Source organism: Mercenaria mercenaria, chromosome 3, assembly GCF_021730395.1.
Source record: "Mercenaria mercenaria strain notata chromosome 3, MADL_Memer_1, whole genome shotgun sequence".
Classification (NCBI taxonomy): domain Eukaryota; kingdom Metazoa; phylum Mollusca; class Bivalvia; order Venerida; family Veneridae; genus Mercenaria; species Mercenaria mercenaria.
In genome coordinates this window covers 83,721,286-83,741,940 of record NC_069363.1, presented here as the reverse complement: position 1 = coordinate 83,741,940, position 20,655 = coordinate 83,721,286, and the positions used below count along the sequence as shown (strand labels likewise).

The window sequence follows — 20,655 nt, the reverse complement described above, 5'->3', positions numbered from 1 at the left end:
CCCCGGGGGTCATGATTTGAACAAATTTTGTAGAGATCCACTAGGCAATGCTACACGTGAAATATCTAAGCTCTAGGCCTTCTGGTTTATTTCTAGAAAAATTTTGAAGATTTTCTTATGTAAAATAAAGTGACCCCTGGGGCGGGGTCAATTTTGACCCCGGGGTAATGATTTGAACAACTTTAGTACAGGTCCGCTATGCAATGCTACATGTCAAATATCTAAGCTCTAGGGCTTCTGGTTTTTGAGAAGAATATTTTTTAAGATTTTTCTATGTAAAATCAAGTGACCCCTGGGGCGGGGTCACTTTTGACCCCGGGGTCATGATTTGAACAAAATTGGTAGAGGTCTACCGGGCAATGCTTCACACCAAATATCTAAGCTCTAGGTCTTCTGGTTTTTGAAAAGAAGATTTTTAAAGTTTTTCCTTTCGGTTGCCATGGCAACCAGAGTTCTGCATGGAATTCAATTCTTTGAATAATTTTTGTAGAGCTTTATCCAAGGAACATTCCTGTGAAGGTTGGATGAAATTTGCCTAGCGGTTTATGAGGAGATGTCGTTTGAAGTAAAAGTTTACGGACGACGGACGCCGGACGGTGACCCATCCTAATAGCTCACCCTGAGCCTTTGGCTCTGGTGAGCTAAAAAACATAAGTTCTTCAAATACTTCTGACATCCAAACAAGACAAAAAGTTTCTGTAAAAGAGTATTCCTTTGTTTGCGTTTGGAAGGAGAGGATTACTATTTCTGTAAAAATATTCTGCATTTTAAATACCATTACACCGTTAACAGTTTTGGCCAACGAACCAAAAACTTCATTTCTCATTCTATTTCTCGTAATAAATTGAAATATATGTCTTAATGTTTCATATATGATAACATGGGAAATGCTGTGTAACCTTTTACATTTTGAACTTGACAGGTCAGTAACACGTCGAATGTGTAGCAATTGCACGCGAAAAAAGTGTGAAACACAAATTTACCCATCCTATTCAGTTGCAGATTCCGTGCAATGGAGATACACAGGTTGTTAACCAAAGCTCTGTAGTGCGAAAAGGGCATTCACCGCACTTTTAAGTATGGCACGGGAAATTAGCAAAGGAGATCAATAAATTACAACCGGATCTAAATGGATAAGGGAATCGTTGTCATCCTGAAAAATGCATGGGATCTGATTAAATGAAAAACATGGAATCAAATAGTACGCTATATGATTGCCATGATAAAAAATGTAGGGTTTTAGTTGAAATACGCTTGCCATTTGATCTGGTAAAATCATTCACATGGATAAAACTGTTTCGGAAATTCAGCAAAGGAATCCTTCCTGATTACTATTTAGATTGCTGTTTCTTTCAATGCTTTTTTAAATTCATACCAGCATTTTCTGAATGAACTAGTGCGACACTAAAGTACCGGTGTCTAACACATGTTTAATCTTGCCGCCTGCCTAATGAATCCAACGAATTCTAATTTATTTGGTGAAAATGGTACTTAAATATCGATGTTGCCCAATGCAGACCAGGTCTTCTGCGCATGTCCGAAATTTATTATCAATCGGAGCGCACGGCAAAAATACGCAAATTATTGCATTTCCGCATGCATTTAGTGTATAGTGTATAATATACTGACCAAAGGTCATGGTTAGGATTACTTTGGTTACAAAATATATACATTAAAGATACTTATTATTAAAATTGCTTGAATCCGGTATATACCAGAGTCTGTCATTTCTCACAGGCGCTCCAGGTCCTTAAAGGTTATAACACACTAAATAGTTGTTGTTCTTTATTCTATATAAAATTGAGCTATTTCCAATGGCCACAGCACACATCAGGACCCATTTTAACTGTCTGTAACCTACATTTTCTTAAAGAATATTGTCAGTGCTAAATAAAAATCAAAAGAAAAGTGGGGGTCATGTTTGATGCAAGAAAAATAATTACAGTCAAACACACAAACTGCAAAATCAGCCAAAAAATGAGACCCCAGATTATACTGGTGTATGATCTAAGTTTCCATGAAGAATTTTGACATGTTGTTATTTCATTATGAAAATGCTACCTACATGTCAAGAATAGATCTGTCAAGTGATTTTAGCAAAAAAATTGCAAAGAAAATAAGGAAATTAGCTCTACAGAGCAAAACAACTGAGGACTATTTGTATCCGCCATTATGCGACTACCATTATTTTCGCGCCATTTTTCTATTTAGTGTCTGTATGCCTAAATATATCTCTAAGAGTATACGAGCAAACGTCATAAAATCAAACTTTTGACAGAATCATTACATAGACAGTATGTGTTATATATCTCTGTGTTATTTGCAATATACCTTTTAAATACCTCTTATAATATCATACTTCCAAATATTAATGATAAATGCTGCTTAGTGAGATCTGGTGTGTCGCAACTGTCTTGCAGGGAACTGCAGGTCAATGACAGATCGCCACTGTCTGTTTGGGAACTGTATATCAATGAGAGACCGCCACTTTCTTTTTTGAGAACTGCAGACCAATGGCAGATATCCGTTGTCTGTTAGGGAACCGATCGCCACTGTCTATATGGGAACTGCAGACCAATAACAGATCGCCGCTGTCTGTTTTAGGAACTGATCGCCACTGTCTTTTTGGGAATTACAGACCAATGACAGATCGGCACTGTCAGTTTGGGAACTGACCGCAACTGTCTGTTTGGGAACTGAAGACTAATGACAGATCGCCACTGTGTGATTGGGAACTGAAGATCAATGACAGATCGCCACTGTCAGTATTGGAACTGATAGCTACTGTCTGTATAGGATTTGCAAATCAATGACAGATCTGTCTGCACTGCTGGCTGACTCACACCCTTTACAACAATGGTATAACATTGATCTATGTGTGGGAATAATATCCCAAGAGAATCGGGTTATATACATTGATTAGAAGGTAATTATTAGATAAGGCATCTAAGGAATTTTCTCTGTAAATAACGCTTGTTTAATGGAAATGTAGTGGGAAATGTTAACAGTACACGGTAATTTAATTACCGTCCGTTACTATGACTGTCAACTGTACATGTTACATGGCTGTCTGTGCTACATATTTAGTTATGAAAAATCTTGTCATTAGATAATGAAAATGCATTATTTACTCCATTTATTGATACTGCCTATAACTGATGCATGCGTGTCTAAATTCAGGGGAAAACATTCGGACAAAATATCTAGACGTTGAGAATTCGAACTCAACGTAATCATGTATCTTTGCAACAAAAGTAACTTGTTGTTGTCTCAGACCTGTGACCACTGCACGTAAGTTTCCATCCTTTTTCAAATGTTTTATATCAGCCCCGTTTTGTTTTTTCCCAGTACGCAGTGCTGGGGACAAGAGAATAGTAAATTCCCCCAAAAGTGTTTTTATTATAATTGTAACCTCTGGTAACATGAATTTTGAAAATACCTTGCAAAATATTTCTATACTGACAATGAAGTTTTCTTTGTTTTTAACGGCTGTTTAATCAATATGACCTTGATATGTTTTTCACTGTCAGAAAGTAAGTGTACAAATACATCAAACATGTACATGGCACCATTTCAACTACTATTTCCGATCTATAAACAAATTACACATGACATCGAATTGCTCTTAAGCCAATAACGTTACATTTAATCACTGATCCATTTGATACAGATGGGACTTAGGAAATCTATTTTTGTAGAAAAACATTCTCAAGTTTTAATGAGAGTGACATTGCGGTTTTTCTCAACAGCTTCAAGGTCATCACACACGACCTCTATCAATTGGTTCTTGTACTCAAATAGAAATAATCATAGTGCAATATAGTGTGTCATTGATTTTGCTATAACAGTTAGTTGTATGGAAACGCAGACTCGTTTTCCCTTTGTAATGGTAATTATTGAATATCTGAAAAATACTCATGCTTTGTGCAACCTTGAAAAGGCCAAAGGTGTTTTTTTGCTTCAGGTTAAAATTGAATACTGGGAATACGTTTGAATATTTTGAAATTTCAAATTCTATTTGTTACGAATTCAATAAGATAATCCATAACAGGCTTTCGGCAGTCAATGATTAACTGGTCTACACTAGATGCATAGCCTGCCATGTATCCAGCGTCTACTCACCAAACAAAAACGAAAACAGAAGACCTGAAAGTTAATAATTTCTTAAAAAGGTTTAATCATTTTGGGGGATAGATGAATCTGATGAACAAAACACCAAAAATACATTTTCAATTCAAGAAACACCAGATATATTTTGAAGCTTGTTTTCAACAAATATTGTTAATGATAACACTGCTGATTGTTATGATAATGATGATGACAACGACGAAGATGATCATGGTGTAGGCAAAGAGACAGAGAACTCACGAAGACGTTCTAAATTTGTTCATCAATCGTCAGAAGGTACAGGAATTTAATATATAAAGCATGGTTTCGGCTAACCCGTCTGAAATCTAAATAAATTAAACATGACATTCAGTTGTTCTTACATTACATAGTGGTTCTTTTAATACAGATGGGAATTATGAAATTCATTCTAAAGAATGCGTTCTCGATTAAAGGCAGTATGACAGTGCGGTTTTCTCAACAAGTTCAATGTCATTGCGCACGACCTCTGACAGTCTCTTTTGTCCAACTGTCATCATCAATACAGAAGAAATTCAGATATTGTAAAGTAACATTTTAGTAAGGCCAGGAGTAAACAGATGTTAGAACTACTGACATTTTATTTGCAGCTTTTTCACGCTTCATCCCACCAAGACAATACTTTAAAATCTTCCTATGAAAAAAGCTAATTTCTTATCGATAGACGTCGCATAATGTACAGTGTTGAATGAAGAATACCTTTGTTTGTTGTGTGTTTCAAAAAAAATGTCAATTTAATTCGTAAAAATAAAATCTAGTTTAAGCAGTTGAAAATATCTGCATCACTAGTGAAATAGAAAAGTTTAGCTACAATGTTTATAAAGTATATTTGAGTGTATATTTACGGAATACTATTAGGCATACGGTTACCTTTTCTTTTACCAGTTCTAAAATTATTTAGGTCCATCCCCTATAGTTTATTTATGCCAATGAGTGCTTACCCTGGCTCCTTTAAATAAAGTTCGTCGTCAGCCATAAATAGCTTGATAATGGAGGATAAAATTACCATTTGAAGGAAAAACCTTATGACATGGCGTATATTTATGTAATATTATACCCAGATCTTGTTAAATAAAAACTAATTACTAGGTACGTCAGAGCAAGATATGTTGTCATAAGATATATGAAGACAGGGGTGATTATATACAGTAGAAATAAACGCTAGAATACACGAATTCGAGACGTTAGCATGCCGTTTAGTTACAAGTGCAAAGAATAACGTTTCCCTGAAGACAAGGACATCATTCAAGGACAACGATTGACAAGACACTGTTAATCACATAGAGAAAAGAATGAATGCATTTCAGTCAAGCAGAAAAACTAGATGCCAACCAAATTAATAAGTGTATACATGTATAATAGAAAGAATGCCAATGTGGTTTTGAGATAGAGAGAGAGTGAAAGAAAGAACAATCATTAATAAATATTCAAGTTTTTTTTCTTGCATATTCCGAAATATTCTTTTGCCCGAATATACTAATACATTACTAGGTGAATGTTAAACATACTTTAAAGTAGGCAACGAACATGTATATTGCTATAAGTAATCATATACTACAAGCCCTGTAAATACATTATATATATATTCAAAAGAATGTCAAATATTTCTTCGGCCTAGGCGTCGTTGCTGCTAAGTATACTTCGTGCCAGGTACGAAAACAAAAATATTTTGCATTATTTACTCTATTTGCAGTATATGATTGTAATATAATAGATTCATATTATACATTGCTTATAAACCTCGCTTTAAGGTTGGTGTTTTACAGACCAGTTTTCATTCCTCTCTGAATCTTTAAGAAAGCTATAGTACTGCTATCTTCGGGCTCCTTGAAATTCATGCTTTTATAACCCCTACCCTGCTAAATTTCTATAATGAACTTGTCCATCTTTCAATTTAGACAGTATCATTAATTGTTAAAAGGGGTGCATACCAAAAAGATACTGACTGAATGGCGAACAGTGCAGGTCATGGTCAGACTGCACGGATGTTCAGGCTGATCGTGATCTGCACTGGTCGCAAAGGCAGACTCAACCGTATCCAGCATGATCAGGGATAATAATCAAATCATCTAATTCCTACATTAATGTCAATAAGGAAAATACATCTCCCCGTGGACTAAAATAAATAAGGAATATTCAATTGATTTCCTATCACAAATTTTTCCTCTAGGAACATTTGTCATACAAGGTTGTCATCTTTGTATAGCAGAACGTTTAGCGCGCGATTTTCGAAGATTTGACTGATATAATTCTTGTTAAGAAAGAATAAGATAAATTATACGTGTTTACAAGCGTGGAAAAAAGCAACAACTGGGTAAAGAGAGGTTCACATGAGCGGAATGGATCTCGCAGATACTTTTTCACGACGACCTTTAATACCTCCCCACTTGGACTTACTGTTGTTATAACTGCTTTGTGATCATAGAGTCTATTCCATGTTCTTGTATAGGTTTCAACACACTAAATAGCTGTTCTTCTTTATTCTGTATAAATTGACATATTTCCAATGGCTGCAGCACACATCAGATCCCATTTTAAATGTCTGTAACTTACATTTTCTTGAAGAATATTGTAAGTGCGGAATATAATTCCAAAGAAAAGTGGGTGTCATGCTTGATGCAAGGAAAAATATTTTCAGTCAAACACAAACTGCAAAATCAGCTAAAAGATGAGACCCAATATTGCAGTGGCGGTGTATGACCTAAGATTCCATACAAATTCTGTCATTCTACCATTTCATTATGAAAATGCTTCCAAAATATCAAGCATAGATTTGTCATGTGATTTCAGCAAAAAAAAATTGCAAAGAAGCTCTCTACATCTAGCAAAAACACCTGAGGACTATTTGAATCCGCCATTATGCGTCTACCTTTTTTTTCACGTCACTTTCCTATTTAGTGTCTGTGGTCTGCTTAAGACGGTTCTGCCAGATTTCTCTCACAAGTAAAGAGTTAGTCATATGAACTTTTTGTTGGCAGTTCTGAAAGTTAACCAGATGTTGTTCAAAACAAACATTGCTCCTCGTACTAAAACCCATTCTGTACAAAATAAGAGAACACACTTTTCTACGAACCTTTATAAATCGTTAACGCAGGTAAAGTTTAACCAAACACACCGAAAATGATACGTTTCCTTTGTTCTCGTTTACAAATGACATAATTGAGCCGCGTCATGAGAAAACCAACATAGTGGGTTTGCGACCAGATGGATCCAGACCAGCCTGCGCATCCGCGCAGTCTGGTCAGGATCCATACTGTTCGCTAATGGTTTCTCTAATTGCAATAGGGTTTGAAAGCGAATAGCATGGATCCTGACCAGACTGCGCGGATGCGCAGGCTGGTCTGGATCCATGCTGGTCGCAAACCCACTATGTTGGTTTTCTCATGGCGCGGCTCATATAATATGTGATTTGCCTATTAAGATGTCCTTTCTTAAGGACTTCTAATCTTTCAGACTGACATTTTGATCACACATTATGTAACATATCACGAGCAGACGACATAAAAGAACGCTGTTATTAACCTCTATCTCAGCAATTATCGTCTGTAGACCTTATAAATATTTCACATTATATCATTATTATGCAGATTTAAAAACAATATATATCAGTGAGAATTATGATGCATCTCTACAATCGTTTATCTTTTTTGTTTATAGACCAGTGATGGACCGTCTCCACTTCTAGCTGATCCATCCATTCTCTAACAATGGTACAGCTTTATATGTAGATACCTTTTCCCCAGGAAATCTAGTTCTATACATTGATAAGAACATAATTTTACATCACAGGAAACGTTGCAGGGGACAGATGTTCTAGATATTACATCTACAAGATAAAGTGGCTCCGTTTGTTTCTTTGAAACGTTTCAAGTACGCACAGCTTTGCACACTATTGAGTCTATAAAAAAGTGAGCTGATCCTTGAAAATGACTAACTGATCGTTACATGTACACGTGATTTGTTCCTCAGACTTGACTTAAAAATATAAAATATCCCCTCATACCTTTATTCAAGGTCCTATGACAGGACAGTAGTTACAAGAATGTATTCTAATGAATATGCAATATATTTAAGCATTTACTACGAAGAGCGTAATTACTGATATAGTGACAAATCAAATGCACAGGCGTTCCATTAAACTTTAACCTCAAGTATTGTGTCTACAGTCTTCGATCCAAATTTCTTCTTTCTCTTTTTTTTTTCTTGGTTACCGACTACTCAAGTTTCATACATGAGGATGAAAATTTAAAAACAGAACGGTCTCTCTTTAATTACATATTGCAATGTATTCCCAATATGAAACACGGATGTGGCGTCGGCGAGCGCGACATCATTAATATCCCGTATAATAAGTGTGATTTGTAACTGGATCTAAAATTGATAGCAAAATCATTGCCAACACAAGGACTGTATCGAATTTAATAGAGCCGAATCTTATTGGAATAAGCTATATGATCAATCAGCTCTGATAAGGAATAGAACCCATACATTGGGGTTAAGTAAATAAGTTGAACTGATAAAATCATCTAATAGACACTATAGTTTGGGAAACTAAACAGGGTTTACAGATTACTGTTAAGTTGCTGTTTGTTTTTCATGTATGAGACAGCGTGACACAAAACTACCAAACTCGAACAATCGTTATTAATTGAATTATATAATTCTGAAGACAAGTGAATTGCTGCAATTCTGAATAAACGTATTTAAAGACGCTCCGCAGAATAAATGTATTCTTTTGTATTTCCATGATGGGAATAATACATGATTTGCATGGAGAAAATGAGAAATACAAGTATCTACTTACAAAGTGACAGTGATGTAGATAAAGTCATGACAAAGTTTTTAATTTTTATTGAATGAACGTAGCAGTATGCACAGTATTTGATGTATTAAGTTGAACGTAACCACACTATTTCTGCAGGGTAATATAGCTTTTTATTAATGTTTTGAAATCTATACTGAAAAGGTATTGATTGTATAAGTTTGCTGACGAAGATGTGAAAATACACTAATTCCGGGAGGGTCGAGATTGTCCACCTGTCATCTTGTAGTATAATTGTATTTAAGCAATATTATTAGAACGATGTTCACGAGGTTAACGAAGGAAAATGTAGGTCACTAGGTTGCGATAGGTCTTTAAGAGGAAATAAACGGAATTAGTATTTGTCTATCAGTCTATACGAGCAGAAGACATAAATCACGTATTTAATACCCTCATTATTTGGGTAGCCTTCATTATATCTTTTTCCAATTGTCTGTGATTTATCTTACAAACGTCTAAAATAATATCACATTTTTACAAATTAATGACAAATGCTGTAGAGTGTGAAATAAAAAGTGTCTGCTGCAAACTACAGATCAATGATATATCTGTCCTCGCTGTAGGCTGACTCATCCTTTCTCTAACAATGGTATAGCATTGATCTATTGGCGGCTGTAGTGTCCCCTGAGAGAATCAGGTGATATACATTGATTAGGAAGTAATTATCAGATCAGGTACTACAGGAATATCAAAATATTGCTGTAAAATAGTTTAGAAATGTAGGGGCATAGGTTAATAGTTTGACAACAGTGGCAAGGACGAGCATCTTAACTGAGAAGGTTGCGTATCCTTCTTATTTTTATGAAAATTTTGATGGTAAAAATGAATTTTATTAAATAATGGTGTAACTTTAGCTCTGTGCGACAAAAAATGGAGGATGTCCAGCAATTAATACACAAAACCACTATTGCCTAAAATGCAAGTGCGCCCTTTTAGGCTTTTAGACCTTTGACAGATTGCACGTAATTTTCAGATTACTTTAGTGTGATATCTATGCAAAATGTATATATTAAAGGGATCGGTCCCGGAATAGAAAATAAAATATTCAGCTGGAAATAATTGCATTACTGACTTTATAAATGATAACGGTAATCAAAAGCATGAAACAAATCCGCTCATTTCCAGCAGATAATTGGAAGTCCTATCAAGACAGAGAGATTTTACGGCAGTCAGTATGTTTTGTTAATTATACTGAAAGGGGAACTCATCAGTAAAGTTTACTTTTCCATGCATGCAAATGACACGATCTCCTTTCTGAATCATTTTGTCCAACATTATACGCTCTGTGAATATCGTAAAGTGCATAATTAAGTAAGCTGGACAAGTCCAGAATTAATTTAGTAAATATGGTAAAATACACACTTATACGCTGTTCAAATCCACACTTAATTTTGATGTACCCGCTAACAAATATTAACTGTACAGCCCACCAGGGTAGCATTTTTGGGTGGGGGTATCTCTTGTCAAGGAGGTTCTTTTGCTGAATTCATTGTTACTGTATGCATATTTTTACTAAGTCAAGGGCTATAACTCTGGTCTGACTGTGTGAAATCCCAATTAAAACATTAGGTACATAACTCCACAGGCTGAATAAAAATTCTGTTAGGTTTGATGACTTTCGGTTAAATACTTTTTTAAACTAAGTGCCCCCCCCCCCCCCCCCCCCCACACACACACACACCTCCCCATACACACATACACACTTCACTTCAAAAAAAATAAAAGAAGATTAGAGGGCGAGCACAAACATTAAGTTTTACATTTACATTTGACACCAGTACTCCTATGAAAGCAATATACTTTACGAGAATGTGATGAAAATATTTAACTGGATGTCTCAAGGGAAATATATTGTCTACAAAGCCAAGAAATTATTCCAAACAATCGAGTATCTTAATTTAATCAAGCGAAATAAAACGTAAGATTGTTAACATTTTGTTTTATTGCTTTTTGGGGTAAAATCAGACTGGCTCAGATTTTACAACGTTCAAAATCAATGGTTTGTTGGCCGACGTTGAGGTCACATCATGACCAGCGTCTGTTTAAAAAGCAGCTAAAAGTTGTAGCCTATTCCCTTGGTCAAAGACTACAGGCATTTTATTCTTTATCGTGGGACCGTAGCTATAGGATCTAGGGACTCCCTACTTTTATGCTTATAGTTCATATCTGAGCAAGGAAAATATAGGTCATACAGTAAAATCATTTCAAATGTTAATTAACGAATATATGGAATCGAAGGACTAGAAATACTGCTGTTTTAAAATACAATTGCCAAACTTATCTTTCTCTCGCTAGAATTTATAACTCTTGTTTTAATACTGCTGTTTGTAATGAGAATGATTATGATCATGCTGTCGCCAATGAAACAGAAGTTACAGAAGATGCCATTGATTTTTCGTTCTAGCCTCCGTGTACCATCTCTCGACCCAGTTTTACTCTATTTTGTGGTAATTATATAGGTTGAAAAATAATCAAATATAAGATACCGATATTGACTGGTAGACTGACCTTTTTCAAAGCTGTGTATTTTATTTGTGGATGTTCGCTTCAACTACATGACGTAATACAGGTATGTAGATGTAGGTAGGTTTGATCGATAATCACATTCTACAGAGAACCAATTCCCGACCTTTCACCAGTACTGTCTTTACGGTGTCATGACACCAAATCAGACAAATTTTTCAGCAATAAAATTTAATGCATTTATTTGAATAGTATTTAAGTTTATATATAGTCTCATCAAAGTGAGAACATTTGAACACATGTTTGTGTTAGATCTGACAGATGGGAAACATATCAAAACATAAACAATTAGATTTTCTTGTAAATTTTATGAGGTCGATGTACTTTGTCAGTTAGAAAAGGATATGAATAAAATATTCTATAAAACACTTACCAATACTTTGCTCAAAACTGACAAAAGACCAATGAAAATGCCAGTAGATTGTAAAAGTACCTTTGCAGAAAGCGGTAATCCAGTGATATATTGAAATCGATCGAGAGATGGTAGCGTTCGATAGTTGGTACAAGGAGGCTAGAGGGTCAATGAACTTACTAAACTGAACATGTACAATGCACCGTACCAGTAAACCCTTCTGACGTTTAATGACATTAAACATGACGTTGATCTGCTCTTAAATCATTAAATATTGATCTATTCAATACACGCAGAACCGAGGAAACCCATCTTTTGTAGAAAAAAAACGTTATGAAGTTTTAATGACAGTGACATAGCGGTTTCCTCAACAATATCAAGGTCACCATGTACGACCTCTGAAACTGTTTCTTGTATTGAAAAAAGTGATGATATTAGTGTAGTGTAATGTAACGTCATTGATTTTGCTGTAATATAACGCAAAGTTTTTATTCTTATTGTAATGATTATTTTCCAAGTGATCTGAAGGGGAGCAAAGGTCTCTTAAAGTATGGGCCGTTCAATACAGGGGTCGTGGGTTCGATCTCCTCTTGGGGTCACAGTCACACCTTATATGACACCAGTACAGGTTTTTCCTGCAAGCGGACTCGAGAATAGTTCAAATGAAGCTTTCATCACAATCGACCTTAAATAAATTAGTATAAACTATATAAGTGGTTCAGATACCTGAAAATACACATATTTTGTGGCATCTGGAAAATTTAGATATTTTTGCTTCGGTAAAACTTGGATTTCATTATAGAAAACTTTGGTAATATTTACTGTATATCAAACGTTCAGTTTGTTTGCTTTCCTTCTTGAGATAAAATATGTCATATTACACGCATTCCTTGTCGCTCGGTATCTAAATATTTTTGTTTTACCAGTTCCAGTGTTTTGAAAAAAGACATATTATCCTCCAAAATTCAACCCTTTAATAAAATTAGTATATTTACATATTCTTACTTCCCTTAAAAGTTAAATGACAGTTCATACATGACAACGACACACAATACGTTGACGATGTGCATTGATTGTTATACCCTGTAGAATAACGCGATAATACGTGAATTTACGAGACTTTAATGAAAACATGCAGTGGCATTGTTCTAAAATTGATTACAAGTGACAAGTCAGATGCGTCCCTGAAGGCAACGTTGCCCTCGCTCGTGCATCGATCTCAGTGCACGACAGAAACTGTACAGGGAAAGGGGAAAACGTGAAGAGAGTTACTTTAATGTACTTGTTTAAAAGCAGAAAAGGCAGGAAAAGCAAGACGTGAATTGAAGTTACCAGCGCGCCTAATAAAATAATGGCAGATTTACGAGTTGTAGAATCGTTAAATTAGTTCTCAAGATCGATCAACTTAAAGCATGCACTTAATAACTTATTTAATAAGTATATGAGGCACAGAATAGAAAGAAAAACCTCTCCGAATGCCATGACATCTTCTGTTTTATAATCGAAACGTCCAATTCCCGCGTCAATGCCAAATATAACTTCTAGTAGATTAAAGTAAATAAGGAATATCAAAGAATACCTATTGTGGCAACGTTAAATGTCGCAACGCCGCTAAATGTCGCAACCACCGTTATATGTCGCAAGGTTGACGTTAAATGTCGCAACCACCGTTAAATGTCGCAAAATCGTCTGCCGCTAAATGTCGCACCTTTAACGTTAAATGTCGCAAAAATTTGCCCACCGTTATATGTCGCAACTCCAACGCTAAATGTCGCACAGCAAAATAAGGTAAGTTGAACAGTCTTTACAACTTAGAGATAAGATTGGGTAATGCATGCTTGCATGCATCAGTATGCAATGTGTTGATTTTGGAAGGGCTAAAATGACCTTTCACTCTAATCTGCACGTTTGCTTTTCAGTGGTCCCGCACCACACGTACGTTTTATCTTTTATATATAAAGGTTTGAGCACTAACGTAGTACTCGCCGCAGTACTAAAATTATTTCATGTCTGAACTATGTAATTCTATGGAGTCCTGATTAGCTCATGAGATATTAAGCTCGCGCTCCGTATTGTCGCGCGTTGTATCGCATGTCTTGAGTCGACCTAAATTTCGTTACACAACAGCCCGGGGGCCAGCAATTGTTGATAGAGGAGGGGGGAGGGGGCACCAGTTAAAAACAAAAGTGTCACCGGCGACGTGCGGTAGGTACAGGGTTCCTCTATCCGTATTTGTGGGAAAGTTTTTTTATGTACAGGTATGAAATGCTGGCCTGTGTGGTGCATTTTTGTCTATTTTATGAGGAACGCACTAGAGGGGCACTCCACTTATTTTAGGTGGTTAGGGTCTTTTCCCCTTCACAATACTGGTATGGAATGCTGGACTTCTATTGCATTTTTTGTTCAAAATTTCGGTGCATGGGAGGGTTATCCCTGCCATTTTCGAGGGCTCAGGGGCTCTCCCCGGGAAAGTTTGAAAAACAGATATAAAATGGTTGCCTCTGGTGCATTTTTGGTCTTAATTTTAAGGTACTGGAGGGGTCAAGGGTTTCCCCCCTGGGGAATTTTGAAATATAAGTGTAAAATGTTCGCCTCTGGGGCGTTTTGGGTCTACATTTTGCGAAAATATTATTTCCAAAATAGTCGGGTGTAACCTAGATGAGTATAAGTCACTACTAAGTCAACAAGGGTGAGGTTGGGGGTGGGGGATCGGCTCGGGCCGCGATCAGGACCTGTTACACAACACGATGTTTAACTACGCGATACGAAGACTGTAACTATGTTTTGCTCCAGCTGTAGAAAACCGTACGAAGATTTTATATTGGATTATATTTCTTTGTTTGGAGGTTTACATTTAAAGTCATAAGGTAAATATTAAACTTCAATGGCGGAGAAAGATCCTATGTGGCCCTCTGTACATTTTTAAGTAAAGCGGGAATTTTGATATTATTTTACTTTTAGTCTCTTAAAATTGTTTTGTTTAGTCTCATTCTCCTAATCACCCTACTTTTCCGCCTACCCACACATAACCCCCTCTCTCTCACCCCCAAACACCTCCAGTGTTTGTGTCTTAGATTTCTGTGTCGTTATTCACCCCGTTCTCCAACCATACCCAACCCCCACAAACATACAACATCATTACCAAATCGTATTTAGTTAGAAGAAACATCAGAATATTTCTGTCCTAAACACTGGTCCTATTACAAAATAATAAATATTTTTCTTGCGTGACTGTTCAAGCAAGGTTTGGAACTCAGGTGAGCGATCTAGGGCCAACAAGGTCCGCTTGTTGCTATAAATAACAGTACTTATCATTAAGATAATTATTTGTATTACATAAACCTGTTAATTATTCTTCCCTCAAAAAGTAAATATACACAAGGAATTGATATTCATAGTGTCAAATAGGAAGTGCGACATTTAGCGTTGGTGTTGCGACATATGACGGTGGGCAAATTTTTGCGACATTTAACGTTAAAGGTGCGACATTTAGCGGCAGACGATTTTGCGACATTTAACGGTGGTTGCGACATTTAACGTCAACCTTGCGACATTTAACGGTGGTTGCGACATTTAGCGGCGTTGCGACATTTAACGTTGCCACACCTATCATAAATTGTTACTTAGAGCAGTTGTCATAACAGGATGTCATCCTGTACATAAGAACGTTTAGCGCGCGATTTTCGGTATTTGATTACATGTATTTGAAATTGTTCACTGTGAAAAGAACAGATAGATTTCACTTTAATATTTCGATGATTCACTGAAAACATGTAACGAAAACTTGTATTTTTATGTTTACATAAACTTTATGTAGTAATCGTTAATATTTCAAAATGTAATATTTGGACCTAGTACACCTTTAAGAAATGTTCTTCACTATTTGATTTAGTGTCTAAATATACAGACTGACGTTTTGATCAAATATGATGTTATAAAACGCGAGCAGACGACATAAAAATCACACTTTTTAACAACCCTAATCTCTGCAATCATCCACAATAGGCCTGATAATATTTCATATTATATCATAATTTCACAGGCTGATGATAAACGCTGTTTACTGGGAAATAAAGAGTGCCGCTATTGTCTGTTAGAAACTGCAAATCAATGATATATCAGTATTCGCCTGTCGGATGACTCATACTTTCTCTGACAATGGAACAGCCGATTGATCTATATGCGACAACAGTATCCCTAGAGAATCTGGTTATATACATTGATTAGAAAATAATTTTTCAATTAGAGGATAGGTCGTACAGAAAAGTAGTTCCAGATACCATCTTTTAAAGATAGCTGATCGTGCACAATGTAATTGACAGAAGATAATTGTATAAACTTCCATTGCGAATTCCCTTGAAAGCCATAAGAGTTTCGAACTTGTTTACTGCTGAGTGCCGAAATCAATGTGTTCGTGACAGTATAAATAAGATTAACACCTGAGTGAATCCGAAATCTAAAATGCCCAAACAAGGCGTTTGGTGAATCTAATTTGAAGTCCTATTACTATAATAATGCAACACTGAACAGAAAGGTTCGCAATCCACGATTCCATTCAATATTTATGTAAATTCTGCACACTAGTCAGGTTAATAGAGAAAGAGTGTAAATGAAAAAGGTTCAGTTAACAGGATTTCGAATAAGTAATGTTAAATGTGTAACTTGTGTCAGGACGTCATGACCTGTACAGTATAGCAAGAGAAAATCGGAATAACATGGTTCCCGGCTACATGGTGTCTTATTCAGTATATTTAAGCTTGTCGGGGTTCAGCAGCTAAATCTGTGAATTATTTAAGTATTTTGATTTGATGGGTTGCAGATCATAGAGCTTTTTTTTACCTACGGCCCAGCTGAAGTGCCGAAATACTGCCCTTTTAATTGTTACAAGTCATACAAACAAGCTCTGCATTACGTATAAAGGTGTTAGTACTGATAAAAGCAAAGATCCTAAAGAAATGTCTCAAAGTATGCGGTTTATACATTAAAGACTCAATTACGAAGTGTGTAGATGGCAACACAAACACCTCAGATCCTCTTATCTCAATGGTGTTCCAGTCATGATACTTTCTTTTAGTTTAAACATATCTATTTCGATAATTTCTATTCTATTTCAGAATTTTACAGGTATACATATATTTCACAAATACGAAGGGACTGGAACGAAAGAAACCTTATATAATTCCTCTCCCTCTCTTGAGAAAACGGTATTGTGGTTTCATGAATGTCACTTCTAAAATCTGCATTTCCTATAACAAAAAAAAGCAGATTTGGTGATACATATTTATTTACGAAGTCATTCATAAATAAAATGCAAAAACAATAGTATAAAGAAAAGTGCTTCTTTTGAAAAATAACAGGAACTGCTTACTCATTCAAGCGTTGTATTGACATGCCATTTCATCTAACGCTTCACATGGTGCAGATATAAACATTTTAATTAACTGACTGCCTTCAGCATCGCATGCTCCGGTGTCGTTAAATGATGACTAATTTCATTAGGTATTGTTTATTCCTTTTACAGATAGTGATTGTTCGTTTAATCTCTACCATATATCCTTTGCGGTGCCTTAAATTAATCTGCGTTAGAATTGTGGCAGAATAAATGTGGGAACTTTATTTCAATAACGGGTTATGTTACCGTAAGATTTAATGGAACAATTTTAGCTGTAAAAGAAATACAGGAAAATTAAGTTAATACAAAAATGGTTTTAAGAAGATGATGCTCAGCTTGTACAATGATTACTATTTACCATTTCGTGCATTCAATTTTATGGCTTGTCCCGGCCACCATATGATACCATTGCAGTAATACTGTGTGCGTTCTAGTCGCTTAAGAATTCTCATACATTGATACTTATATGAATAAATAAGTTTATCTACACATTTTTATTTACTTCGAAATCATTAAATCATACTTTATTTAAAATATGTTGCTTTTATACATGTTTTTAGTTTTCAATCTGTGTTACAACTTTATTTGCACTGTATGTATATGTTTAGAGGACATATGAAATACCTACTGTTTTTATCATTATTTTAAAGGAAATGTATATATACATTGATATATGGGCAACAAGTCTGGTTGAAAGAAGATGTTCTGTACGACTGTCTTGTAACTAAAGTGGTATAATTAATTTGAGAATTCCATGTTATGTCCCACAATATTACAGCGCCCAGGCAACACAGAATTCATATCTTGGGCTACATAGACAGACAAATATATTGCCCGGTTTCTGTTTCTTTTTTTTTTTTTTTTTTACAAATGGGTTAAGGGATATATAAAATGTGTTTTCTGTCTTGCTCACAGCATATAAATAAACACAGCAAGTTCCTAAAAACGACCAACGCACATATTGAATATGCATAGATACGGGACGAGAACTAAAAATAGTAATAATATTTTTAAAACTTACCTGTAGATCGGTCCCGTGCCGTGAGCTGTTGCTGTAGACGGTTTTGCTCCGCTTGCAGCTCGTGTGAGAGGGTATTGAACTTCCGAAGTAGCATTTGCAATTCTGTGCTACTGCTGGATGAGATCGGTTTGGGAACAGCATACACAGGTTCTTCGTCACTCACTGCGCCGGCATATGTTTCATAATCCGAGGCAAAACCCCTAGAGTCAGCCGCGAGAACACCGCCGCTGGGGCTCGTGTATAACACCTCAGAATCTGAATTATAACACTCGGGAGATCTCGGACGTGGCATTTTGCCACCGTATTTTGCTTTGGAATGTATCATTTCCCTGAAACCACCTATATACCGTCTGGAACTGTCACTGTAGCCTCGAGAACCGTACCCACACTCGGATAACGCTTGGTATGTATCACTATAAGCACCTCTATCGCTGTCCGAACTATAATACCTAGTTCGGGCAGGGGTATGAGATATTGTACTGCCTTTTGAAGGCGATCTTTGGTGACCGGGGATGTATTTTTGTTGTTGTTGTTGCTGATCTTTATGAAGTATTCGACCATATTCACGCTCTAATGAATCACTCTGTGGCAGTGAGTACGTTGGTAATGAGCTTGGTGCGAGGTAGCCATAAGGATCTTCAGGAGTGACCATCGCAGCGCTATAACCTCGATGGCCCGCATAATGGTCTTTGCTGCCTGAATCTATACTACGCGGTAATGAGCCTTCACTAGAATGGTCACTATTGTTGTCATCACCAGTCAATAATTTAGCCTCAGCCTTATGAGGAGATATGAAAATACTAGCATATTGAGAGGTAGTGCGTTCTTGGCGAGTTAAACGTTTCCCTAAATAATCCGTATCTAGATGAGGAGACGGTTCGAACATGTTCGGGATCTTCTCGGTCATCTCCAACTGAGTGTCCGAGTTGGCCCGAACATGACCTTTCTTTATCACAACCACTGGTGGTTCATCTTTTTCTGTCACAGCTAAAGATGGGCATGACACATTTTTCTTATTACAATTTTTCTTAGACCTAATTTTAAGTATCAATTTTCTAGGAATAGACATTAATATAACAACATCGTCTAAAGACATTTTACCCACCTCCACGGTATTCACAGACACAATTTCATCTCCTATGTGTAATAATCCATTACTTTCTGCTACTGTTCCAGCTTGAATCCGCGAAATAAACACTCCTTCCTGTCGGTCCTGACCATTTCCCTCGCGAATATAAAATCCAAGAGTTTGACCAGGTCGTTTGAATATTTCCACTGTTTGAATCACTGAAGAATTTTCCATTTCTATAGTTTTTATGCCCATTTCCGGGGCTCCACTGCGATTGGAAGTCCTGTTTTTAGCACCATAACTAGACTGGAACACATCCTCGCTACCTGGTTGTTTTAGCAATGACTCGTCTGCTGAATTTTCGCCAGTCGATGACTGAGCGCGATCTGACACATAAGTTGCGTATTTGTACGGCCTGCTTTCCGCGCTCAGCGATCGTCTGCTCGCTCTGACCTGATGTGAAGTATGTCTTTGCCTGCCCGCGTTCTGACGACCAGGCCCCTGTGCCATGGACTCTTCTTCCTGAAAAGGTAGCAGAAGATATTTTGAGCAGACGTATTTGTGCTTGCTGGGAGACAGAATTAAATTAATCACGCTTCACGATCAATACCGCGCTCAAAACAGACTCCGTTTTCCCTTCAAAGTTATTAAGGTGCGTTTACACCGAGTTACAGCGCGCGACTCACCCGATAATCGATACTGATCAACAGCCGACACTAAATATTCTAAATTTAGATACATCAGTTCAGAAATGGAAAAATGTTATGTACGACCTGTCGTAAGTAGCTGAAAGTGTACGACACACATTCATTATACGGATTTCCACGCGTTTAAAAATCGTTTTGTACATTCAGCCTAAATTGATGGTATGTGTCATTCTCTGTAAGAAAATCTTTACGGGCTTCTGAGGATACTGCGTGTCTCAGATCTGACGGTTTTACCGATAATCGATAACCCAGATGTATGTGACAGAGGATAAACTATTATATACAACTCTAGTGCGGCAAAACTAACAACAATAGCTGCAATTGTTTCCCTTAAATAACAAGACTTGGATCTCTAATGACAGAGCGCTACAAAAATGACTGACATTCATTATATATTTAACAAGAAATATCTTCAAAAATGATGGTCGGCGAATTGTAATAAGGAAAGAAGTTTATGAATTTTCCATCTAACATTCATCTTTCATCTAACATTTTTCAAACTGCAAAACTAAACACCGCACTTTAACAATTTAAATGATTCTCTTTTAATTTTTCGCAAAGGTTTCGTAGGGTTGCAATTTTGTTTCGTTTATCCTTAGACGAATATTTATAGCAGTAGTTTA

General features: G+C 36.3%; 1 protein-coding gene across 1 annotated transcript in view; it reads right to left on the bottom strand.

Moving 5' to 3' along the window:
* Positions 1–19,976, bottom strand: part of LOC123524223 (rho GTPase-activating protein syd-1-like) — an 81,574-nt gene extending 61,598 nt beyond the window's left edge. Inside the window, exon 1 of the mRNA XM_045302273.2 lies at positions 18,257–19,976. Coding sequence (XP_045158208.1) covers positions 18,257–19,835 — 1,579 coding nt within the window. The 5' untranslated portion in view covers positions 19,836–19,976. The remainder of the gene's footprint in view (positions 1–18,256) is intronic.
* Positions 19,977–20,655: the final 679 nt, after the last annotated feature.